This window comes from Scyliorhinus torazame, chromosome 2 (assembly GCF_047496885.1).
Source record: "Scyliorhinus torazame isolate Kashiwa2021f chromosome 2, sScyTor2.1, whole genome shotgun sequence".
In the NCBI taxonomy this organism is placed as follows: domain Eukaryota; kingdom Metazoa; phylum Chordata; class Chondrichthyes; order Carcharhiniformes; family Scyliorhinidae; genus Scyliorhinus; species Scyliorhinus torazame.
Window position 1 is genome coordinate 66,271,893 of NC_092708.1, and position 27,284 is coordinate 66,299,176.

Here is a 27,284-nt window from a genome sequence, read left to right on the forward strand (position 1 = left end):
GGGACTGTACTGCGCTGTAATGTTCTATGTTCTATATTCTATGGTCCGAACTGATTTTTCCTTCTGGGTGGACAGTGATACAAGGAAGTGGTCAGGGATGGCCTTATCTGTGATTGGTATACTCGGAGTAGCAAAACCCTGTGAGATGACACGGTCAAGGGGTGGCTGTGAATATGGATTGGAGAGTTTACATTGAGGGAGAGATTAAGGCTGGACAAGAGGACAGTGCGAGTAAATTATGTGCTGGGATGCAAACAAAGATAGGAGGCTAAAGGTCAGGATAATAATGGAGCAGAGCATACACTGTGGGAGATAATATTTGCCAAAAGCAGGCAGTAAAGACATTTTCCAAATTTTGTGATCAAGATGTAGTCAAGCCAAGGCAAAGGTCATATCCTGATTATGAAATTCAGACTGAACCGAACTGTTACCTTTCTTTAACAGCAGGGAACAAAAGATGGCGTCTTCTATGAAACTCCTCTCCTCAGACGATGGTCTGTATTTTAAATCATTTAAACTCTTCAAAGAACGTTCCACGGAACATCAGTGCATGGAAAAGTTCATTGACGAGAATCTGTCAGATGCAGTGACCAGGTAAGACGTGTTTAAGGTCGTGTTCAATCTAACTGACTTACTAACCGCTCGAAGTCGCAAGCAGGAAGAGTGCAATCATTCCCAGTTATCAGGGCATCACCCGGTAAATTGGGAAAGAAAAAAACAAAGCATTGTGCAGGGTTGTAGACCTGTTCGACTTCTCCTCATACAGATTAGTGTATCTTGCAGGAAAGTCAGACCTTAAAATCGCCAGCCACTGAAAAAGGTGAATACTGGTTGGAAATGTGCTCACCTGAAAATGGTACCTCAGGCATTGGGGATGAGGGTAGTGAGGAGAGAGGAGTTCAATTTTAAGTTTCATGTTACATTTTCGAGCAACGTCAATATCTGGAAATTTGTCCGCCATGTCACAAAGGAGATGGCTAACGGAGGAGCTGTAATTCTCCGTTTGGGAGGCCAGTGTAGCTCGAGGGACTGAATTACATGCGATTCTCACTTCCATTGGGGGCGCTATTTGGTAAGCGAGTCAGGGCGTGCTAATAGCATGCCAGCTCCAATTGAGAACAATCCCAGGCCCAGTGAGCGTTTGAACGACTGGGGTCTGTGTTACCGTCAAACAGCCTGACAGCTGGAGCTGTTTTAAGTGCTCCACTTACCGCACACTCACTGCAGCCAGGAAGCTGGCTCACAGAAGATCTGCCCTCCGAGTTCGGGAATTTGAGGTGGACCCACAGCTCAATGCCAGTGAGGAGAGGAGGGACACCCTCGCCCCCAGGATGGGCTGCAGATTCAAACTAACGCTCCTGAACGCCAACTGGGAGGTGGTAGAAGCGACAGTCCGTGCTGCCAGCCTCACCAAGAGGAGACAGCTGGAGTAAGATTTGCAGATGTGAAGTAGAGACAACCTGAATGAGAGAGCCTGAGTGAGAATTGAAATTTGGTAATTTGGAGCAGTGTGGTAATTGAAGAGTTAAGTGTTGAATTTAATTTTCCTGGTTTTCAGTGAAACGTTTAGTGGCCTAGTTAGCTGGAGCTGCCTCCACCCTAATTGCTGAGTGGCAGTTACCTGTCAATCACCTGTCGCTTGATTAGAGGCAAAGGTGAAATTACATTCTTCTGTTTGAAGCATTAGTTGTGTGAGTCACCTCAGTTTAGCTGCGTTCTATGTAAGAGAGAGGCATAAAACGCACACTCAGTAAGCTTTGCGCACGTGAAATTAGAGACAGCCTGAGTGAGGGAGCCTGATTGAGGATTAAAATTTGGTCATTTGGAGCACAGTGCAAAGTTTGAGGAGTTGCTTTTTCCCTTTTGTTTTGTTTTTGTTCATCTGGTTTTGTAACTGTTAATCTGCAGGGAGAGATCCAGAGAGCATCCTGGGAAGGTAAGTGATATAAAGACCTTTTCAAATTGCGGGGGGAAAACTGAAGTGATATCACAGTAAAGCTGTGACCTGATTGGCTGTTGAGAATTTGTTAAATTCTAATGAAAAATAACATTGAAAAAACAAATTAACTGGGTAGAGGAGTAACTAAACCTGAGGGCAGAGATTAATATTTAGCATTTAATTTTGCATTAAAAATCTTGCTCCAGGTCCATGTCGTTAATTGTAACTTAATCAGATAACAATTTTGGTATTTATTTTGAATTAATTAACGAGTGCATGAATGTCACTCAGCGGGGTGGAGTGCTCTAACTGAGCTGTGGCAGATCTGTGAAGCTACCAGCGTTCCGGTTGACTACATCTGCAGGATGTGAAACCAATGGCAGCTCCTCACAGACCGCGTGGTGCATTTGCAGCAGCAGTTGGATGCAATTAGGAGCATACAGGTGGTAGAAACTGTCATTAGGAGCATACAGGTGGTAGAAACTGTCAAGATAGGAGTTATAGAGTCGTGGTCACACTCAAGGTGCAGGCAGACAGATAGGTGACCGCAAGAAAGGGCAGACAGTCAGTGCAGGAATCCCCTGTGACTGTCCCCCTCTCTAACAGGTATACCGTTTTGGATACTGTTGCGGGGGATAGCCTCTCAGGAGAAAACAACAGCAGCCAGAATAGTGGCACAACAACTGGCTCTGTTGCTCAGCAGCGAGGGCAAAGTGCAGGAGAGCGATAGTTTTAGTGGACTCTATAGTAAGGGGCACAGATAGGTGTTTCTGTGGACATTAAAGAGATTCCAGAATGGTATGTTGCCTCCCTGGTGCCAGGGTAAAGGATGTCTCTGAACGAACAGAGGATGCCCTGAGGGGGGAGGGTGAACAGCCAGAGGTCGTAGTACACATAGATACTAACGATATAGGCAGGAAGAATGATGAAGTCCTACAGAATGAGTTCAGGGAGTTAGGCAGCATGCTAAAAGGCAACACCTCTAGGGTTGTAATCTCAGGATTACTTCCTGTGCCACGTGCCAGTTAGGCTGGAAATAGAAGGATAGTGCAGCAAAACACGTGGCTAAACTGATGGTGTAGGAGGAAGGGTTTCAGGTTTCTGGACCATTGGGATCTCTTCCGGGGAAGGTGTGACCTGTAAAAGAAGGATGGGTTGCATCTAAACTGGAGGAGCAACAATATCCAGGCTGGGAGTTTTACTAGAGTCACTAGGGAGGATTTGAATGAGAATGGCAGGGAAGTGGGAAACAGAGCGTGAGCTTAGAAGGTGTAATAGCTGAAGGGGAAATAGAGAAAAAAATTAAGAGAACAACATCACCCTCAGGCAGAGGAAAAATGGTGACAAGTGTGACAAGGGCAGTGGTCAATGGAAGACTGAGGGTGTTGTACCTAAATGCGTGCAGTAGACGGAACAAGGTCAATAAGCTTGTTGTGCACATTGAAATTGGCCAATGCTATGGTGTGGGCATCACAGAGATGTGGCTGCAAGAGGATCAGGGCTGGGATCTAAATATACAAGGCTATGTATCCTATCGAAGGGACAGGCAGATGGGCAAAGGATGCGGGGTTGCATTGCTAATAAAGAATTAAGTTAAATGGATCACAAGGTGTGATAGAGGATCTGAAGGCATAGAATCTCTGTTGGTAGAGTTGAGGAATCGCAAAGGTATAAAGACCCTGATGGGAGTTATGTACAGGCCCCCTAGCCGTAGTCAGAACGTGGGGCAGAAAATAAATTAGGAGATAGAAAAGGCATGCAAAAAAGGCAATATTAAAATAATCATGGGGGACTTCAATATGCAGGTGGATGGGAAAAATCAGGTTGGTTGTGGATCCCAAGAAAACACATTTGCGGAATGCCTAAGAGATGATTTTTTGGAGCAGCTTGTGATAGAGCCTACTAGGGAACAGACAATTCTGGATTTGGTGATGTGTAAAGAGGCAGACTTGATTAGGGAACTTAAGGTGGCAACCCTTAGGAAGCAGGGACCACAATATGATAGAATTTACCCTGCAGGTTGAGAGGGAGAAGCTGCAATCAGATGTAACAGTATTACAATTAAATAAGAGTAACTTAAAAGACATGAAGGAGGTGCTGGCAAGAGTTGATTGGAAAAGGAGCCTAGCAGGGTAGATAGTGGAACAGCAATGGCAGGAATCTTTGGGAGTTATTCGGAACAGAAATTCATCGCAAGGAGGAGGAAACATGCTAAGAGGAGGACAAGTAATCCATGGCTGACATGGGAAGCCAAGGACAGCATAAAAGCAAAAGAAAGAGCATATAAAGTGGTGAGGCTTAGTGGGAAGCCAGAGGATTGGGAATCCTTTCGTAGAATCATATAATTTACAGGGCAGAAAGAGTCCATTCAGTCCATCGGGTCTGCGCCGACACGTGGAAAGAGCACCCCACCCCAGCCCACGCCTCCACCCTATCCCCGTAACCCAGTAACCCCACCTAATCTTTTTTTTGGACAATATGGGAAATTTTTCACGGCCAATTCACCTAACCTGCACATCTTTGGACTGTGCAAGGAAATCGGAGCACACGGAGGAAACCTACACAGACATGGGAAGAACGTGCAGACACCTCACAGACAGTGACCGAAGCCAGGAATCGGATCTGGGACTCTGGAGCCTTGATGCAACTGTGCTAACCAATGTGCTGCCGTGCTGCCTTTCTAAGCGAGCAGATTACAACTAAAAAATCAATAAGGGGGGAGAGCATGAAATATGAGTGCAAGCTTGCTAGTAATATAAAAGATCGGCAGAGTTTTTTTCAATATATAAAAGATAAGAGAAATGCAAAAATAGACATTGGACCACTGAAACTTGTGGCTGGAGAAGTAAGAATAGGAAATAAAGAAATGGCAGAGTAACTGAATAGTTACCTTGCATCAGTCTTCACGGTGGAAGACACCAGTGGGGTTCCAGAGCTACAGGAGCATCAGGGGGCACAGGTGAGTGTAGCGGCCATCACTAAGGAGAAGGTTCTGGGCAAACTGAAAGGTCTGAAGGTGGGTAAATCACCTGGACCGGATGGACTGCACCTTCGGATTCTAAAAGAGATAGCTGAGGAGATTGTGGATGCATTGGTGGTGATCTTTCAGGAATCACTGGAGGCAGGAAGGGTCCCAGAGGACTGGAAGGTGGCGACTGAAACACTATTGTTTAAGAAGGGAGGAAGGCAGAAGACGGAAAATTATAGGCTGGTGCGCCTGACTTTGGTCATTGGTAAGATTTTAGATTCCATTAGTAAAGATGAAACCGCGGAGTACTTGGAAGTGCATGATAAAATAGGACTGAGTCAGCACGGCTTCGTCAAGGGGAGGTCATGTCTGACAAATCTGTCAGAGTTCTTTGAGGAGGTGACCTCCTCAAGAAGGGGAGTAGAAACAACCCCGGTAACTATAGACCAGTGAGCCTTACTTCTGTTGTGGGAAAAATCTTGGAAAGGTTTATAAGAGATAGGGTGTATAATCATCTGGAAAGGAATAATTTGATTAGACATAGTCAACACGGTTTTGTGAAGGTTAGGTCGTGCCTCACAAACCTTATTGAGTTCTTTGAGAAGGTGACCAAACAGGTGGATGAGGGTAAAGCAGTTGATGTGGTGTTTTTGGATTTCAGTAAAGCGTTTGATAAGGTTACCCACGGTAGGCTACTGCAGAAAATACGGAGGCATGGGATTCAGGGTGATTTAGCAGTTTGGATCAGAAATTGGCTAGCTGGAAGAAGACAAAGGGTGGTGGTTGATGGGAAGTGTTGAGACTGAAGTGTTGAGACTGGAGTCCAGTTACTAGTGGTGTACCACAAGGATCTGTTTTGGTGCCACTGCTGTTTGTCATTTTTATAAATGATCTGGAGGAGGGCATAGAAGGATGGGTGAGTAAATTTGCAGATGACACTAAAGTCGGTGGAGTTATGGACAGTGCGGAAGGATGTTACAAGTTACAGAGGGACATAGATAAGCTGCAGCGCTGGGCTGAGAGGTGGCAAATGGAGTTTAATGCAGAAAAGTGTGAGGTGATTCATTTTGGAAGGAAAAACAGGAAGACAGAGTACTGGGCTAATGGTAAGATTCTTGGCCGTGTGGGTGAGCAGAGAGATCTCGGTGTCCATGTACATATATACCTGAAAGTTGCCACTCAGGTTGAGAGGGTTGCTAAGAAGGCGTACGGTGTGTTAGCTTTTATTGGTAGAGGGATTGAGATTCGGAGCCATGAGGTCATGTTGCAACTGTACAAAACTCTGGTGCGGCCGCATTTGGAGTATTGCGTGCAATTCTGGTCGCCGCATTATAGGCAGGATGTGGAAGCATTGGAAAGGGTGCAGAGGAGATTTACCAGAATGTTGCATGGTATGGAGGAAAGATCTTATGAGGAAAGGCTGAGGGACTTGAGGCTGTTTTCATTAGAGAGAAGAAGGTTAAGAGGTGACTTAATTGAGGCATACAAGATGATCAGAGGATTGGATAGGGTGGGCAGTGAGGTCCTTTTTCCTCTGATGGTGATGTCCAGCACGAGGGGACATAGCTTTAAATTGAGGGGAGATAGATATAAGACAGATGTCAGAGGTAGATTCTTTACTCAGAGAGTAGGAAGGGCGTGGAATGCCCTGCCTGCAACAGTAGTGGACTCGCCAACACTAAGGGCATTCAAATGGTCATTGGATAGACATATGGATGATAAGGGAATAGTGTAGATGGACTGTAGAGTGGTTTCACAGGTCGGCGCAACATCGAGGGCCGAAGGGCCTGTACTGCGCTGTAATGTTCTATGTTCGAGATAACAAGCAAATTAGACAAAGGAGAACCAATGGACGCGATTTATTTAGATTTCCAGAAGGCTTTTCACAATGTGCCTCAGAGGAGACTGTTAAATACGTTCAGTGGCCATGCTGGAAAGGCTAACATCCTGGCATGGATAGAGGATTGGCTGACTGGCAGCAGGCAGAGAATGGGGATAAAGGGGTCTTTTTCAGGATGGCAGCTGGTGACTAGTGGTGTGCCTCAGGGGTCTTTGCTGGGACCACAACTTTTTACAATATACATTAGTGATCTTGAATACGGGACTGAAGGCACTGTTGCTAAGTTTGCAGATGATACAAAGATCTGTAGAGGGACAGGTCGTCTGCCGAAGGACTTGGATAGGCTAGGGGAGTGGGCAAATCAGTGGCGGATGGAATACAATGTAAAAAGTGTGAGGTTATGCACTTTGGAAGGAGGTATTGAAGCAAATACTATTTTCTAAATGGGGAAATGCTTCGGGAATCAGAAGCACAGAGAGACTTGGGAGTCCTTGTTCACAATTCTCTTCAGGTTAACATGCAAGTTCAATCGGCAGTTAAGAAGGCAAATGAATGTTAGCATTCATTTTGAGAGGACTAGAATACAAGACCAGGGATGTACTTTTGAGGCTGTATAAGGCTCTGGTCAGACCCCATTTGGAATATTGTGAACAGTTTTGGGCCCCATATCTAAGGAAGGATGTGCTGGTCTTGGAAAGGGTCCAGAGGAGGTTCACAAGAATGATCCCCGGAATGAAGAGCTTGTCGTATGTGGAATGATTGAGGACTCCGGGTCAGTACACGTTGGAGTTTAGGAGGATGAGGGGGGTTCTAATTGCAACTCACAGCATAATTCGAGGCCTGGATAGAGTGGATGTAGAGAGTATGTTTCCACTTCTAGGAAAAACTAGAACCAGAGGACACAATCTCAGACTAAAAGGACGATTATTTAAAACGGAGATGAGGGAGAATTTCTTCAGCCAGAGGGTGTTGAACCTGTGGAATTTTTTGCCTCAAAAGGCTGTGGAGGCCAAATCACTGAGTGTGTTTAAGACAGAGATGGATTGGTTCTTGATTAATATGGGTATCAGGGGTTATGGGGAGAAGGCAGGAGAATGGGGATGAGAAAAATATAAGCCATGATTGAATGGTGGAACAGACATGATGGGTTGAGTGGCCTAATTCTGCTCCTATGTCTTATGATTCAGAAGGGTGCCGGTCACTGGTGAGGCCTCTGCCCTGAGAGGGGCAGAGAACCAACGTGTGCTCCAAAGGCCACGGTGCTGGTGTCCTTTGGGTGGGATTGTGACAGTTGAGGAGTATTTATCTAAGATCTGCCTGAGTAGTCGAGGGTGTAAGCTACTAGACGAGGTCTTGTTTATATCTAAAGTAAGACTCACTATATGGGAGATCTAATTATAGTATACACAATGTTCCTTGCATTCACTACCTTCGGTGTACAGGAGAGACCGTGCCTTAGATGACTATCTTATCCTTAACGTGACTGAATATTTCTAATTCCTGAGAGCTAGGCATGGGCACGTGACCCTCCAGATAGCCTGAGAGGGTGAGAATATGACGAGCCTTAGTTAAATGTCACTCTTATTCATTGAAATAGACATGGGTCTGTTTGGTAAAATATATGCTCAATTTATTTAAAGAAAAAAGGGTAATACAAGTGTTTTGATAAATCATACAGTTTGACAGATACAGGATACGTGATGAGTTAGCCTCTGAGCTTCTTTAACTTCATATTTGCTTAAATAAATAACATCTCATACTCACATCGACTGGTAGTTCTGGGAGCTCGATACTCAATCCAGAGCAGAGCTCAACGAGTGGAGATTGCAGTTTAAACACCCAGTAATATCCTAAACAGCTCTCCAAGCGAAACTCTAACTTTCGCAGCTTTTGCTTGAATATTTAAATTGTTTTTACACTCAGGGAGAACTAGGGAGTTCGAGGGGAGTTTTAGCATAGCCCCTTCTTTTGAAAAGTTTTGTAAGGGCCACGAAGAATCCAGCACGAGTTTTAGGGATACAAAGTAATAACATTTATTCACTATAACATATATACATAACAGTAGCAGTAACTTCCCTTGCTACATACTCCTTCCTGCTGGTTCCTGAACTGGCCAGCTTTATTTATACTTGGAGTTTACTAGTGGTTTCTCCGCCCCCCTCATTGGGGAAGCTCATACTCCCACAGGATTGTGGGATAGTCATTAGTCCCCAGCCAATGGTAAGTAGGCAGGTTATAACATCCCTCCCCGACAAAGTTCAAGGAATCCACCGAAGACCCTGGCAAAGGAGGGCGTCGGACTCGTTTGGCCGCAGGCCGGACACCATTTGCACGCGGCGTTGGATCAGGCGGCGTGTAACGTGACGGAGACCGGCGCATCCGTGATGAACGGCGCAACGGTTGTACATCCACAGCCCGTGGGCCCAAGGATCCCCCCTCTGATGCATCCTGTGTCTCCATCTCAGAGTCAGAGTCTGCTGCCTCCGTCATGTCAGCGTCTCTATCTCCATTCGGTCCCGTAACGATCTGCGCAGGCTTCGAGTGAGGCGCCAGTGGAAGATTGTGAGGACTACCTTCCCTTGTCTCTGGTCTCTGCGGCTGTTGAAATGAGCTCCGGGGGCGGGGAATCTTTTGAGGGGATAGTCTTCTGGACCGAACGTGGTCTACATGTTTTCGCTGGAGACGACCCTTGCTTGCACTTGGTAAGATATAGGGCCCGTTTGGCGAAAGATTACACCAGGAACCCATTGGGCACCACCAGCAAAATTCCGAACGAACACTGGGTCACCGGGCGCAAACTGCCGAATCGGCCGATGCCAAGAAAATTCCTGTCCCTGACGTTCTTGTGTGCGGCGTACTTTTGCGCCAATGTACGGGAAAACCATACTAAGGCGGGTGCGAAGTCTCCGGCCCATTAGGAGTTCTGCGGGAGCTACCCCAGTCACTGCATAGGTGGTGGTCCTGTACGTAAACAAAAAGCGAGCTAGTCCCGTGTCCATTGATCCGGATGACTGCTTCTTTAGGCCTCTTTTGAATGTCTGCACTGCGCGCTCTGCCAACCCATTTGAAGCCGGGTGGTAAGGGGCAGTGCGGATATGGCGGATCCCGTTCATCTTCGTGAACCTCGCAAACTCCTCACTCGTGAATGGAGTGCCGTTATCCGTGATCAGCACCTCGGGGAGGCCATGCGCACTAAACGATAAACGCATCTTTTCAATTGTTGCGCACGACGTTGTCCCCTGCATCTTATGCACCTCTAGCCATTTGGACTGGGCGTCAATTAGTAGAAGGAACATGGATCCTTGAAAAGGGCCTGCGAAATCTGCATGCAAGCGTGCCCAAGGCCGCCCTGGCCATTCCCAGTGATGTAGGGGCGTGGCCGGCGGAAGCTTCTGATGCTCCTGGCAAATGGAGCAGATTTTGGGCCACCTTCTCAATGTCGGTGTCGAGGCCTGGCCACCAGACATAACTCAGGGCCAACATTTTCATTTTGGTCACGCCTGGATGCCCTTTGTGCAAGTCTATTAGTATCAGCTCCTGGCCTTTTTCCGGGACAATCACACGCGTCCCCCACAAGAGGATGCCGTCTTCCACGCTGAATTCTGACAGCTTGGAGGAAAATGCCCGCAACTCGCCTGGGAGCTGTCTATGCTGCCCACCATACAGGACTATGTGCCGAACCTTTGACAGGACTGGCTCCGTCTGGGTCCACTCACGGATCTGTGATGCCGTGACAGGCAAGGTGTCCATAAAATTTAGGGTTGCAACCACCTCACCAGTCGTGGGGGTCGACATGGGGCCGGTCGATAAAGGCAATCGGCTCAGTGCATCGGCATTTGCTATCTGCGTACCTGGTTTGTGCTCCAGAGAATACTCGTAAGCAGCAAGCAACAAAGCCCAGCGCTGGATCCGTGCAGAAGCAATGGGCGGTATTGGCTTATCCTCTCTGAAAAGTCCCAGCAGGGGCTTATGATCAGTCACAATGGTGAAATGGCAGCCGTACATGTACTGGTGGAAGCGTTTCACCGCAAAAACCACTGCCAGGCCCTCCTTCTCGATCTGCGCGTACTTTTTCTCCGCTGCAGTCAATGTGCGGGAGGGGAAAGCAATCAGTCGCTCGGCCCCGTTCTCCATCTTGTGGGACAGGACGTTCCCAATACCATACGGGGATGTATCACATGTGACGAGCAAAGGCTTTCCAGGATCATAGTGGGTTAGTAACCCAGACAACGACAATTGTTGCTTTACCCGCCGGAAAGCGGTTTCTTGCGGCTGACCCCAAACCCAGGTGTGATTTTTCTTTAGCAGAAGGTGCAAAGGGGCCAGCGTAGTTGCCAGATTTGGGAGGAACTTCCCGTAATAGTTTACGAGACCGAGAAAAGAACGAAGATGCGAAGTGTCAGTCGGGGCGGGGGCATGTTGAATTGCACGCACCTTCTCTGCGACGGGGTGCAGACCTTCGCGGTCCACCCGATAACCTAGGTAGACTACTTCCTTTGCCTGAAACACGCACTTTGTGTGACGTAAACGGACTCCAGCCTCCGAAAGGCGTCTAAGGACAGCCTCCAAATTTTCAAAATGTTCCTGCTCCGACGTCCCTGTAATCAAAACGTCATCTAGGTAGACAGCCACACATGGTAAACCTCTCAAAATGCCCTCCATAACATGTAGAAAAATTGCGCAGGCAGAGGATACTCCAAAGGGCAACCGTGTATATTCATACAGGCCCCGGTGTGTATTAATCGTTACATATGGTCGGGAGGCAGGGTCCAGCTCCAACTGCAGTGACTCATGTCTAATTTTGTGAACGAGAGTCCACCTGCAAGTTTCGCGTTGAGATCCTCTATGCGAGGCATTGGATATCGGTCGAGTCGGGAAACCGTATTCACTGTAAGTTTATAGTCGCCACACAAGCGAACTGTGGCATCTGGCTTCATTCAGGTACAATTGGTGCTGCCCAGTCAGCAAAACGGACGGGCCTGATAATACCCAAACTCTCCAAATGAGTGAGCTCCCCTTCTACCTTCTCGAGCAAGGCGTAAGGCACTGGGTGCGCCCGGAAATAGCGCGGCCTGGCTCCTGGTTCAACTTGGATACAGGCTACGGCCCCTTTTATTTTCCCCAAACCAGGCTGGAATACATCTGGGTATCGTCCGAGCACCTCAGTCAACCCTTCAGAAACTGTTTGGAGGATGTGCTGCCATTGCAACCGCAAATGGCGCAACCAGTCCCGACCCAACAGGCTGGGCCCATGGCCGCGCACCACGATAAGTGGGAAACGCACCTCCTGGCGTCCATAGACAACAGGGGTCATTGTAGTTCCTGCAATGTCCAGTGGTTCCCCCATGTAGGTGGCCAACCTGGCCTGTGAGTCGGTTAATGTAAGGGTCTGTATACCCTGCTTGATGCTGTCGAATGTCCTCTGGGCGATCACAGAGACCGCTGCGCCAGTATCCAACTCCATCTCAAGCGGCTGGCCATTGACCCGTACTGTCACCTCAATGGGGGCCACACGGGGAGCTGCCACACAATGCAGCTGCAGGCAGTCGTCCTCCGTCTCCACGTCCTCAGGAGTAGTCGCCGCAGGTTCATCCACATGGAAGGTACGGCCTCTGGGCTGGTCCCAGTTACGGCCCCTGGGCTGGTCCCAGTTTTGGTCGGAACGACGGCGCCTCTGGCGCCCCCAGGACCGCCGTCCGCGACGGGGTCGGCGCCTACAAGTCTGACACGGACATGGCTCCTCATCCATTGGCTCTGGAGAAGGCTCCCTTCGGGGAGGAATGTCCGACGGCCACTGGCGTCGGTCTGGTCGTTGCCTCGCCCAAGGTACCGCAGGAGTGCGGGGGGACGTTTTCGGATGGAAGGGATTGCGCCCCAAGGCATGCACTTCCATTCCCTGTCGCTCCTGTACTCCTCGCTCTGCGCTCTCTCGGGACAATACTATTTGAATGGCCTGTTGAAAAGTCAATGTTGGCTCCGCTAACAACTTTCTCTGGGTGGCCGCATTGTTAATACCGCAAACCAAACGGTCGCGTAACATTTCTGACAAGGTCTCACCATAGTCACAGTGTTCCGCAATCCTGTGTAGCCTGGACAGAAAATCGGCAAGGGATTCTCCAGGGGTTCTCTCAGCAGTATTAAACCGGTAACGCTGGACTATCGTGGACGGGGTTGGGTTAAAATGTTGACCCACTATATTCACAAGTTCATCAAACGTTTTGGTGTCCGGCGCAGCTGGGTACGTAAGGCTCCTAATCACCCCAAACGTATGCGGGCCGCAGGCGGTGAGCAATATGACCACCTGGCGCTCGTTTTCGGTGATATTGTTTGCCCGGAAATAGTAACGCATCCGTTGTGTGAACTGGTTCCAGCTTTCCAGCGCAGCATCAAAAACATCCAAACGTCCGTACAGAGGCATGGTATAATAGAAAACAACTTCCAACCTGTATCCAACAAAACTCCAGGGAGGTGGCTTCAGCAGTGTAGACAGCTATTCAATTTAACCTTCGTCGCCAGTTTTGTCAGGGCCACGAAGAATCCAGCACGAGTTTTAAGGATACAAAGTAATAACATTTATTTACTACAACATATATGCATAACAGTAGCAGTAACTTCCCTTGCTACATAGTCCTTACTGCTGGTTCCTGAACTGGCCAGCTTTATTTATACTCGGAGTTTACTAGTGGTTTCTCCGCCCCCCTCATTGTGGAAGCTCATACTCCCACAGGATTGTGGGATAGTCATTAGTCCCCAGCCAATGGCAAGTAGGCAGGTTATAACAAAAAATAAGTTAGCTCCCCACAGTTATTTCGAGACAAAGAACCGTCTCTCTGTTGGTTGGCAAGGCCTTAATTTCAGGGAGACCTATCAGGGCACCTGTTTCTAAAGATACGAGGTTGATACCTCCGGTAGATATCTCTAGAAAAACACCAGCCTCCCTCCTTGGCAGGGTCTCTTGCCAAGCAGTAGCCTCCCTTAGTGGCAAGGCCACTAGACAAGCAATAACCTCCCTTAGTGGCAAGGCCACTAGACAAGCAATAACCTCCCTTAGTGGCAAGGCCACTAGACTTAATGACTTCACTGCATCTGGACTCTTCCAAAGATAATACATATTAAAAAAAACATTATTGCAATAAGTAATGGTTTACATTGATAATGGACTCATCAGCCATCAGTTTTTAATATTGGGTTAAATACATGATTTAATATAGCATCAGTTCTAATCAGCTTTTAATATAAAGTGAATATATGATTTAATATTAAATCAGTTCTGATCAGCCTTTAATAGAGGTGGATACCGCCACAGGATGTACTCTGCTGATCCCCTGTTTCCTCTGCAGTGTGGCAGCACTTCTGAGGAGTGGCAACGCCTGGTGGGCACCTGATTGAGTTTGACCAAACAGCTGGTGCTCCATGGTGTCCAGAGCCGTGGCCTGTGTGAGCTCCCAGATGACCAGAGGTTCTCTAAGCATTCAAAGGACAGAGGCAGCACTCAGCAGTGAGAGTAGCCTGGAACTAGAGTCAGAGAGCTGCATTTAAAACACATACTTTAGCAATGACGGTCGGATCCAGGCCACCCTGATCACGAGGGGGACACCCCGAGTCCATGGACTTGGCTCTAAGTTATTTTTCGCTACTGCCCCTGACCCAGTCAGCAATTCCCCAGCAAGCCCGATAAAATTTTAGGTTTTTTCAGAGTTTGTTTCACCTCCCTCTCCCCCTCCACAATCATGGCACCAGGCCCTGCTTGTAAATACTTGCACCAATTCGCCCAGTGAGATTAAGAGGGGCAGAGCATCGCGGAGGGGTGGAGCATGAAGTGTTCAAGCTAAGATTCTCTGTCTGATCACGATTCCCGCTTCCGGTGTCGGGAAATGGAGAATTCAGCCCAGGATCATCACATAATCATGCTATTTGCGAATATTTCATCAGCATGAAATGTTTTAAAGGTATAGCATTAACCTGGCAAAGCAAAAATAAAGGAGAAGAAAATTAATATCAATTTTGGTGCAGTGCACGAAACAACCCTTACTTAATTGAACGAAAAACCTTCCAACTAATTCCATTCAATAAAAATTCATGTGATTGAACCACAGTGCCACGCACGAAATGCAGCGCTGCGTGGCCGCTAGAAACCGGATGACCCACTTCCTGTGATTTGCCCGGCTGACAATGCCTTGTGAGATCCAAAGCGATCTCACGAGGCATTGCGATGCAAATCCCCCCATTCTGGGCACCTGGGGGTGCACTGCATGGGTGTTTGAGGGGGGCCAGAAACCCTTCCTCGGTGCGTTCGGGCTGGCGACGGTCAGGCATCTGACGCCCCGATCTCATGCTACACCGGGGAGTTCCGGCGAGCAGAGCATGCCACTGTACAAAACGGGGCAATGTGCGACCCTGGGCCGCGCATGCCCCGCTGAGGCCCCTTACACAACGGGACGCCAGGAATCATGCGACTAAACACACAAGCTATGGGACTTTGTTCCCAATCTGTTGAATCGTGCCTCATGGTTTATTTGTAATTCATAAAGATTGCAACCAATGAGTTCAATTTTTAAATAATTCATGAATTAGTAGGGCATTTCTCATTTCCTCCAATATCCCAGTGGCCGAGAAATGGATGCCAGTGACATCTCTGTGGGCGGAACTTCACAGCTGCTCTCGCTGGCAGGAGTTTCCACTCCCGCCGAAGAAAAGGGACTTTTGAAATGCTTGCTGCATTTTACGGCCCTGGCCCTGCAATATCGGGACTGTTCAATTCTACCCTGTCAATCTGGTGTCACTTACCACATTTCTGGAGATGTTGCAGGCACAGCGAATACCAGGGGAGAGTAGAAGGAAAAATAGCTCCAGTTAGCTGCTAACTGATCTGCAGCATCAGCCAAGGAGATATTTTTAGTGGAAGCAATCAGTGCGTGGAAGACAGGTCATTTTACAGAAAAGGGACAGTTTGATTGGCACCTTGCTGCTGCCAGGCAGATCTCTGTCAGTTTTCATAGTTTCTGAGAGGATGCTACTGAGGTAATGCCCAGCATCATATTCCCGTTTCCCTGCCCTCCACCCCCCCCCCCCCCCCCCCCCCCCACTGATAACACAGACTCTGTTTGGGGCAGGCAATGGGACATAATGGAGGAAAGTGTGAAGTTAGGCACTTTGGTGGGAAGAATAAAGGAGCTGAATATTATTTAAATGGAGAAAGACTACAGAAAGAGGCAGCAGAGAGGATTTTCGATTCCACGTGCATATATCATAAAAAGCTAGCATTTAAGTTCAACAGATAGTACGGAATGCACATGAAATGTTGGCCTTTATGTCAAAGGGAATAGAGTATAAAAATAGAGAATTCACCATAATACCAGGACCAAATAAAAACAAGGTATTCTGCCTCAACGACCACCGAATGTGGAGACTAGGGGCTTTTCACAGTAACTTCATTGAAGCCGACTTATGACAATAAGCAATTTTCATTTTCATTTCATTTTCATTCACTCGAACACCTCGACAACAAGGACACCTACGTAAGACTGCTGTTCATAGACTACAGCTCCACCGTCAATACTATTATCCCGACAAGATTTAGAACCAAACTCTGCAATCTTGGACTTGACCCTTCCCTGTGCAGCTGGATCCTTGACTTCCTCACCAACAGACCGCAATCTGTCAGGATAGGTAACCGCACCAACTCCACAAGAGTCTGCAACACCGGGGCCCCATAAGGATGTGTGATCAGTCCTCTATTGTACTCCCTATACACACACAACTGTGTGGCAAGATTTAACTCCAACTTAATCTATCAATTTGCGGATGACATGGCTGTTGTGGGTTGTATCTCAAACAACGATGAATCAGAATGCAGAAGGGAGATCGAGCACTTGGTTGCATGGTGTACCGAAACCAACCTCTCTCTAAATGTTAGAAAGACCAAGAAACTGATCATCGACTTCAGGAAGCATAGCACGACATACACCCCCACCTGCATCAATGGCTCCGTAGTGGAGATGGTCAATAGCTTTAAGTTGATGGGGATCATCAACAGTCTGTCCTAGTCCACTCACGTTGATGCAAAAGTAGCCCAACTACGTCTCGACTTCCTACCGAAGCGAAAGAAATTCGGCATGTCTGCATCGACTCTCACAAATGTACACAGATGTGCCACAGAGAACATCATATCTGGCTGCATCACAGCTTGGCATGGCAACCTCTCGGCACAAGATCGCAAGAAACTACAGAGTGAACTCATTCCAATGCATCACACAACCTTGCCACACTCACATTGATTCTGTATGCACCTCTCGCTGCCCCAGGAAGGCAGACAGCATTATCAGAGACCCCTCCCACCCAGGCTTTGCATTCTCCCTGCTCCTTCCACCAGACAGAAGATACAGAAATCTGAAGACCCACACATCCAGACATCGGAACAGCTTCTTCCCCACAGCTACTAGACTCCTCAACGACTCTCCCTCGGACTGATCTGTTCCCAAGAACAGTATTCATGACGCCCGATGCTGCTCTTGCTCATGTATTTGCTTTGTTCGGCCCCTTGTTCCGCACTGTAACCAATCACTGTTTGTCGATGTACTATTTGTCAATGTACTCTGTTGATTGTTCTTTTTCTTGTCTACTATGTATGTACTGTGTATGTCCCCTTGACCAGAGAAAAAATACTTTTCACTGTACTTCTGTACATGTGACAATAAGTCAAATCAAATCAAAGCCTTGATAAAACTCAGAAGGCACTAGTTATACCACACCTGGAATACTGTGAACAGTTTGGACCCCTGACCGAAGGAAAGATAGACCGGCATTGGAGGCAGTCCAGGGAATGTTCACTTGGTTGATCCCAGGTATGGAGGGATTTTCTTATGAGGAATGGTTGAATTGCTTGGGCCTGTAAACATTGGAGTTTAGAAGAATACAAGGGAGGACAACATGGTGGTGCAGTGTTTAACACTGCAGCCTCACGGCACTGAGGATCCAGTTTCGATTCCGGCCCCAGGTCACTGTCCATGTGATGTTTGCACATTCTCACCCTGTCTGCATGCCCCACAACCCAAAGATGTGCAGGGTAGATGAATTGGCCATGCTAAATTGCCCCTGAATTGGAAAAACAAATTTAATAAAGAAAATTGAGAGGTGAATTATTGAGAAATATAGGATTCTCAGGGGGCTTGACAGGGAACATGCTGACAGGGTGTTTCCCCTGTGAGAGAGTCAAGGACCAGTGGGAATAACCTCAGACTAAGGATTCACCCATTTAAGAAAGATGAGAAGGAATTTATTCTCTAACAGCAAGGGAATCAGAAATGTTATGGATATAAGGCGGGAGTTGAGGATTATCACATCAGATCAGTTATGATCTCATCGAATGGGGAAGAAGAATCCATGGGCTGACTAGCCTACATCACCTCCTATGTCTTATGGTCTTATGAAGCACAGAATCCATGCTGGGAAATTCTGAAAACTACACTATCAGCTTACTCCGAGGTATTTAAAAGCTCTTGCATTTTTTGAGAAGTTTTTTAAATCCTTCCTAATATGACAATCAAAAACTAACGTGATATTTTAACTATGGCCCGATAAACTGTTTGTTTAACTTCTCTTTGTTTTATGTAAGCACAATTTGATTCCTCTTCTGTATTAAAAATGTTACCAAATTTTCCTTTGCTATTCCTGCTTCCTAGATTTATCACAGTCTATGCCTGTAAATCCCAAGTGATTTTTCATTCATGTCCCAGTGCTTTCCATATGAAATTCTGGAATGTACCAGAGCAGAATGTTCAATATGGGAGAGTAATTGTTGAGGCAATTACCTCAGACTGTTGCAACTGCACCATTTTCTTTTCTTTGATGTACAAATCATTTTAAAGTATAAATGTGCATAAAAGGGGTGGCAAGGTGGCGCAGTGGTTAGCACTGCTGCCTCACGGCGCAAGGATCCAGATTTGATCCCGACCATGGGTTACTGTCCGTGTGGAGTTTGCACATTCTCCCTGTGTCTGCGTGGGACTCACCTCCACAACCCGAAGATGTGGAGGGCAGGTGGATTGGCTATGCTAAATTGCCCCTTAATTGAAAATAAACATAAAGGTACACAAATTTGACCAGAATGATTGAACTTAATGTAACATCTCGAACAACACTCTCAGTTCCCCTTAGAAATGTACCATATTCTGCCTTTAAAATTGGTATTTTACTCTTTGGGCTTTTTATTGATTCTGACCCCCTTCCCCTTCTCCACTAACAACAATAGAATGTTATCTCCAATGTTAGTTAGGATTCTTGTGTTACTATTGGTTTTGCATTTAAAAAAAAAAGTATTTCATTACAAACATGTATCAAAACAGTTTACAGCAAATAAACACCCTGGGAAACATACTTCACAGCAATCGACCATACAGTCTGTACAGATTTTTTCCCTTTTCCCCCTCCCCCCCTCAACGAACAGCTCCTCAAACACGGTCACGAACATCCCCCACCTTTTCTCAACCCCCCTCTGTAGAGTCCCTTAACTCACACTTTATCTTCTCTAACCGCAGGAAGTCATACAGGTCACCCACCAAGCCTCTACCCCCAGTGACAATGCTGACCACCACTCCAGCAAAATTCTTCACTGTGTAATCAAAGCGGCGAAGGCCACGACATCGGCCTTCCTCCTCTCCATGAGCTCCGGCTTCTTTGAAACCCCAAACATCGCCACCAAAGGCTCTGTGTCCACCTCCTCCTCCACTAACCTGGCTAAGACCGCAAATGCTCCAACCCAGAATCTTCCTAATTTTTCGCAACCCCAAAACATGTACACCTGATTCGCTGGCCCCCGCCCGCACCTCTCACACTCATCTGCTACCTCCTGAAAGAACCCACTTATTCTTGCCCGAGTCATATGCACCCTGTGCACCACTTTAAACTGTATCAGGCTCATCCTTGCACAAGAGGAGGTCCCGTTAACCCTACGCAGTGCCTCACTCCATATTCCCGAATGTATTTCCCCTCCCAACTCCGCTTCCCATTTCTCCTTGATCTTCACCACCCGCTCACTTCCCTGCTCCCCCAGCCACTTTTGTAAATCCCCAATTCTTCCCTCTCCTTCCACATCCGGAAGCAGCAGTCGCTGCAGCAGGGTGTATCCCGGCAACCTAGGGAACCCCCTCCAGACTTTTCGTGCAAAGTCCCCAACCTGCAGATACCTGAACTCACTCCCTCTTGGCAGCTCTATCCTCTCCCTTAGCTCCTCCAGACTAGTGAACCCTTCCTCCAACTCCAGATCCCTCACCTTGACCAGCCCCACTTCTCTCCACCTCCTGTATACACTATCCATCCCCCCCCGGCACAAACCCATGATTCTCACATAGTGCCATTAACACCAACATCCCTTCCACCCTAAAATGCCTCTTCACTGATAATAATAATAATTTTTATTGTGACAAGTAGGCTGACATTAACGCTGCAATGAAGTTACTGTGAAAAATCACCACATTCCAGTGCCTGTTCTGGTACACAGAGGGAGAATTCAGAATGTCCAATCCACCGAACAGCACTTCCTTCGGGACTTGTGGGATGGAACCGCAGCACCCGGCGGAAAACCACGCAGACACAGGGAGAATGAGCAAACTCCCCACGGTGACCCAGCGCTGGGAATCGAACCTGGGACCACGGTGCCGCAAAGCAACAGCGCCAAACATTGCGCCACTGCGCCGCCCGCAAGCTTCAGATGCAATAGCCATACAATTCCTGTTATCCCAGCAACACCCCTCCCCGCAACACAGCTTTGAAACTTGACCAGGCAATGGAGAAACGGTAAGACAGTAATGAAGATGACATACCGTTATCAACGCTAACTTGGATTTAACACGTACTCCTTGAGAATACAGAGTTGATTAATAATATTTAAACTCCACTCATCTACAACTAAAATTACTACTGGTTTAAACCATGATCTGCACTCATTTACACTATTTGCTCTTCTGGGCTTCACCATCTAACTCCTGCACACACTCTTCCCCCCAATGCTTAGCATCACTGCCTTATATTGTTGTAACTGTAGCTCCCTCTAGTGGCTACTCTTGACACTACATTAACCCTTGCAGCACTGATAGTTATGATAATACCACAGCCTCTTCTGCCCACATCAAATCTTCCCAACCACCAGCCATGGCATCATGCCAGAAGAAATCACCACCGCTTTTTAAAAACGGGAACAAGGGACCTGGATAAGATTCCAGCCTTGGGTGACTGTGTGGGGTTTGTTCTACTCGAGTCTGCATGAGTTTTGTCCGGGTTCTCTGGTTTCCTCCCACTGTCCAAAGATGTGCAGGTTAGGGGGATTGACCATGTCAAATTGCTGCGACATGTCCAAAGATGTGTAGGTTAGGTGGGGTTATGGGGATTGGGCAGGGGGTTAAGCCTCGGTAGGGTGCTCTTTTAACAGGTCGAATGTCCTCCTTCTGCACTATAGGGATTCATTGATACTATGGAGTACTGAGAGAAAAGGTTTGGCTGTTTCTTATTGATTGCTTTCTGGAAGGATTACAAAAATGCAGCATCTGTAGATGCACAGGAGACTGACAGCAATCTCTGGATCTCTGTGTTTAACTGTATGTGTGGACTACAGAGGCTGCTGTCAGTTTCAGAGGAGTAATGACAGGGAATGCTGACAGTTTCACCATCATTGCTACTGTAAATTGCAGGTCATTTTGTTCTTCACGCTGAAGGGCTGCACGGTAGCACAAGTTGATAGCACTGTGGCTTCACAGCGTCAGGGTCCCAGGTTCGATTCCCCGCTGGGTCATTGTCTGTGCGGAGTCTGCACGTTCTCTCCCTGTCTGTGTGGGTTTCCGCCGTGTGCTCCAGTTTCCTCTCTCAGCCCAAAGACATGCAGGTTAGGTGGATTGGCCATGATAAATTGCTCTTCATGACCAAAAAGGTTAGGAGGGTTTATTGGGTTACGGGGATAGGGTGGAAGTGAGGGCAGAAGTGTGTCGGTGCAGACTTGATGGAGGGAATGGCCTCCTTCTGCATTGTATGTTCTATGTTCTATGAGTTAAAATAGATCAAATGCTGTGATAACTTTTGCTTTGCAGGTTTACAGATTAACTCTTAGCATTTTGCATATTAAAAATTAAGGTCTACACAGCCATTGTTCAGTGAAACCATTTGTTACAAATGTCATTTCAAGTTGATGCCTTTTAAAAATAAAATTTTCTTTTCTTTGCAGCATCGGGAAAAAGGGAGATTCCTGTATCAATGTCCTGGGGGTAGGAAGTGGTTCAGGTAGCTCCTGCAGTGTCCATTTTTCTGTATTTAATGGTGTATCTGTTGTATTCATGAGACATGTATGTTATCACCCATGATACAGAGTATTTAACTATATCCATCCTCAAATAAGGGGACACAACTGTACACAGAACTCCCGGTCTCACATATGCCTCGTATAGTTGCAGCAACACTTCCCTACATTTATACTCCATTCCTTTAGCTATAAATGCCAAAATTTCAGTTGCCTTTCTTATTACCTGTTGTCCCTCCATCCCAGTTTTCCGTGTTTCATGCACAAGGACAGGCAGTTTCCTTCGCACCAACGCACTGTGGCATTTCTCTCCATTCAGAAAAAAGTTCTCTTTCCATTTTTCCAAGCGAAATGGATAACCTCCATTTATCCATTTATCCACTTTAAACTCCATCTGCTAAATGTTGGCCCTCTCGTCAAACCTATCTATATCCATTAATACATTTCTTGTTTCCTCATTACAATTTACTATCCTCTCTTCCAATCTTTCTCCCAAATGCTTGTATGATGTTTGGTGCAATATGACGTTCACATGGTCTGTTCCTTCCTTTTATTTTCTGATAACAATCTTCCTCAACACTAATCTGCACTCTGACCTTTTCCTTTAAGTTTGATTTCTTAATGCAACTGAACCCCCGACTATCTACAAGCTCTATCTACAATCAGAGTTATGTAATGCGCCAGGACTCTGATCTCGGCATAATTTAGGTGAAGACCGTCCTTCAGAACAGCTCCCTCCTTCCCCTGTACTGGTGCCAATGTACCATGAATTTAACCCATTTCTCCCACATCTAATTTTCAGCCACACATTTACCTCTTTAATCTTATTGACTCTGTGTTCATTAGTTTTTGGCTCTAGTAGTAATCTGGAGATTATTACCTTTTTCTTCCTCCTTTTTAATTTAGCCCCGAGCTGCTCATATTCAGTTAGCAGAACCGCTATCCTTCTTTTACCGATGTCATCAGTACATATGTGGTCCACAATAAAGGGGCATTTCCCCCACCCATTCCAAGTTCCTCTGCAGTCCAGCTGAGATATCCCGAACCCAAGCACCAAGCAGGCAACAGAACCTTTGGTCACAGACAACATTGTTTATGCCCTTAACTAAACTACCCCTGATTACCCCTGATACATTTCCTTTCTCTCCCCCACTTGAATGGTTACCTGTACTGTGTTGTGGTCAGTTTGTCATCCGCCCCACAGTCCCCACTCTCATCCACAAAGAGAGCAAGAATCTCAAACCCTGTTGGACAAGGGCTGATGCTCCTGCAACCCCAGCTCCTGAATCCCTCTCCCTGCCTCATTCACAGCCCTAGTCTCCTGTCACTGACCACTGGCCGAATTCAAGGTAATTAATCGAAGGGGTGTGACTGTCCACTGAAAGACAGCAACCAGGTAACTCTCACCCCTCTCTGAGTGTCGCAGCATCCGAAGCTCAGATTCCAACTCATCAACTCTGAGCAGAAATTCTTCGAGCCGACGACAGGTGTGGTCACGAGGAACCACAATGAAACCATTGCCGATTTCCGTAAAAAACAATCTGGTTCACTAATGTCATTTAGAGAAGGAAATCTGCTGTTGTTACCTGGTCTGGCCTACATGTGAATCTAGACCCACACAGAGATGCGGTTGATTCTTACCTATCCCCCACTGAAATGGCCCAGCAAGTCACTGAGTTCAAGGGTAAATAACAAATACTGGTCTCGCTGGCGATGCCCATATCCCAAGAACGAATGAAAAAAACATTCCCCATTACTCCTTCCAGTGGCCAATTTTCCCTTTTTGGGATTTTTACACATAAGGGGAGAAATTCTCCGGAAACGGCGCGATGTCCGCCGACTGGCGCCCAAAACGGCGCAAATCAGACAGGCATCGCGCCGCCCCAAAGGTGCGGAATGCTCCGCATCTTTGGGGGCCAAGCCCCAACATTAAGGGGCTAGGTCGGCGCCGGACAAATTTCCGCCCCGCCAGCTGGCGGAAAAGGCCTTTGGTGCCCCGCCAGCTGGCGCGGAAATGACATCTCCGGGCGGCGCATGCGCGGGAGCATCAGCGGCCACTGACAGCTTCCCACGCATGCGCAATGGAGGGAGTCTCTTCTGCCTCCGCCATAGTGGAGACCGTGGTGGATGCGGAAGGGAAAGAGTGCCCCCACGGCACAGGCCTGCCCGCGGATCGGTGAGCCCCGATCGCGGGCCAGGCCACCATGTGGGCACCCCCCGGGGCCAGATCGCCCCACGCCCCCCCCAGGACCCCGGAGCCCACCCGCGCCGCCTTGTCCCGCCAGTAAGGTAGGTGGTTTAATTTACGCCGGCGGGACAGGCATTTTAGCGGCGGGACTTCGGCCCATCCGGGCCGGAGAATCGAGCGGGGGGCCCGCCAACCGGCGTGGCGCGATTCCCGCCCTCGCCGAATCTCTTGTGCCGGAGACTTCGGCAACCGGCGGGGGCGGGATTCACGCCAGCCCCCGGCGATTCTCCGACCCGGTAGGGGGTCGGAGAACCTCGCCCAAGGTTAGAAATGAGTCGTGTACACATGGCATGGATGCCATTCCCATATCTCGTCAGCTATCTCCACAATTCAATTAATATCAGAGTAGTTTTAATCTACGGTGATTTTTATTTACCTAATATGTATGATCTTGAATGAAAACGTAAAATAGACTCAATAAAAATACATTGAGCTTGTTCTGTTTTTGCAAAAGTATATTGCTTTCAGATAAGTGGAAATTGATTAGAATTGATCTGAACTTTTGAAATTTAAAACGAGGAAATCCTATCCGATTCAATGCAGCTGATCGACTTCTATTGAAAATGTGCTGCAATGAATTCATGGACAGAAATGTTGTGTTTTCCATTCAGGTGAAGTGGACATTGAAATTCTTGGCAAAATTCAATCCAAACATCCTGGCCTTTCTATTCACAATGAAGTGGTGGAGCCAAATCCACACCAACTCACCAAATACAAAGGTATTGATTAAACTTGAATGTTTTTATGCACTATGTGTTTTCATGTGAAAACAACAGTTTTGTTTGAGCTATTAACTCATCTTTTATCTGTTTCCTGTTGTGACCATGGGATGGAATTCTCTGTTTCGGAGACTCAGTGGGGTGGTGGGCAGGTCCAGCGGTGCCTTTCCCGCCGACCAGAATGATGGGATCCGGCGCCACATTCTGTGCTTGGAACCTCATTAATTATGCACAGGAGTGTTCCCCTCGGAATCTCCCGGTGGGATGACAGCTGATTAGTCCACCTGCCCTCAGCTGATGGGTTTAAAGGTGCTGACGCCATATTTAAATGCCAGTCCAGCACACTCATATCACTCTCTCCAACTCACCTGTCTTCACCAGTCCATGCAGGATGTCCAGGGAGAAAAGGCTCGCAGCTTCAATAAGTAGGATGTTCCATGATTTAACCACCTTTTCCCAAAGCCATAACCTGTGAAGCTCCCATGCTCCACCTGAACTTCGACGAACTTCCTCTGGAATCGTCATTCACCTCCTTACTGTAAATGATGTGATATATCTTTTGATACCCTTGTTTGTAAGCTATTTAGGCAGGTGTGTAGGGGTACAACTTCCCCCCCATTGGTCTTCCCTCCGCCTTCCATTGTTTGTGATCTTCATCCACCTCCTTACCCCCTCCACCTGCCATTTTGAGCCTTTGCTTTACCCACTGCAAATTCTTGCTCAGCTCTCCTTCCACATTGCCCACCTTGTGTTCGTCAGGTCAGCAACCTCCTCTGCCTCCACCTTCCCCTCCCGTTCACACACCCTGGTCAAACCTTGGACCTTTGTTGCAGTGACTGCATGAGTCCCACAGCACAGTACTGTCAGATAGGCACAGGTGTGTAGCACCAGCTGGGTGGAGATGGGAGCAGGGTGTGGGGAGAGGGGAGTATGGGGGTGAAGGAGTACTGAACTTAGACAGTGCCACAGCATTGTCTATGGGTCGAGCAGAAGAGTGCCGTCCATGTAGACCAACTCTGTATGGAGATGCAGATGGAGGGCAGGAACCAGTCTGCCCAGGCACAGTGGTGAATGGCACAGCAGAAGCAGTGCAGTACTATGGCAGAAAGGTTTTATTGGACTCACCTCAAAGTCTCTTGCAAATTGTTTTTAAGTGCTCAATTATTTTTTTCCAATTAAGGGGCAATTTAGCGTAGTCTTTCTATCGAACCTGCACATCTTTGGGTTTTGGGCTGAGACCCACGCAAACTCCAGATGCAGCACAGTAGCATAGTGGTTAGCACCATGGCTTCACAGTGCCAGGGTCCCAGATTCGATTCCTGGCTTGGGCCACTGTGTGTGTGGATTCTGCACATTTTCGCTGTGCCTGCGTGGGTTCCTCTGGGTGCTCTGGTTTCTTTCCTCAAGTCCCGAAAGACTTGTTGTTAGGTCATTCTACCTCAGTGTAACCGAACAGGTGCTGGAATGTGGCGACTAGGGGCATTTCACAGAAACTTCATTGCAGCATTAATGTAAGCCTACTTGTGACAAGAAAGATTCTTATTAATATTATTACATAGACTGTGACCTGGGGCCGAGATCGAACCCAGGTCCTCGGCGGCGTGTGGACAACCACTGCGCTACCATTCAGCCTGCAAGTTGATGCCTGCCTTGTGCATGCCACTCTTGAGCAATCGGGTTTGACAACAACATAATTTCGCGCTGGCATGATGCATAGAACATAGAACATAGAACAATACAGCGCAGTACAGGCCCTTCAGCCCATGATGTTGCACCGAAACAAAAGCCATCTAACCTACACTATGCCATTATCATCCATATGTTTATCCAATAAACTTTTAAATGCCCTCAATGTTGGCGAGTTCACTACTGTAGCAGGTAGGGCATTCCACGGCCTCACTACTCTTTGTGTAAAGAACCTACCTCTGACCTCTGTCCTATATCTATTACCCCTCAGTTTAAAGTTATGTCCCCTCGTGCCAGCCATATCCATCCGCGGGAGAAGGCTCTCACTGTCCACCCTATCCAACCCCCTGATCATTTTGTATGCCTCTATTAAGTCTCCTCTTAACCTTCTTCTCTCCAACGAAAACAACCTCAAGTCCATCAGCCTTTCCTCATAAGATTTTTCCTCCATACCAGGCAACATCCTGGTAAATCTCCTCTGCATCCGCTCCAAAGCCTCCACGTCCTTCCTATAATGCGGTGACCAGAACTGTACGCAATACTCCAAATGCGGCCGTACCAGAGTTCTGTACAGCTGCAACATGACCTCCCGACTCCGGAA

At 47.4% G+C, this 27,284-nt stretch overlaps 1 protein-coding gene across 1 annotated transcript in view; it reads left to right on the forward strand.

The window, feature by feature from the left end:
- Nucleotides 1–399: 399 nt before the first annotated feature.
- LOC140388194 (histamine N-methyltransferase-like) overlaps nt 400–27,284 on the forward strand; it is a 70,010-nt gene continuing 43,125 nt past the window's right edge. Inside the window, exons 1-3 of the mRNA XM_072471970.1 lie at nt 400–594; nt 21,959–22,014; nt 24,890–24,997. Of these exons, the coding sequence (XP_072328071.1) occupies nt 458–594; nt 21,959–22,014; nt 24,890–24,997 (301 nt within the window). The 5' untranslated portion in view covers nt 400–457. The remainder of the gene's footprint in view (nt 595–21,958; nt 22,015–24,889; nt 24,998–27,284) is intronic.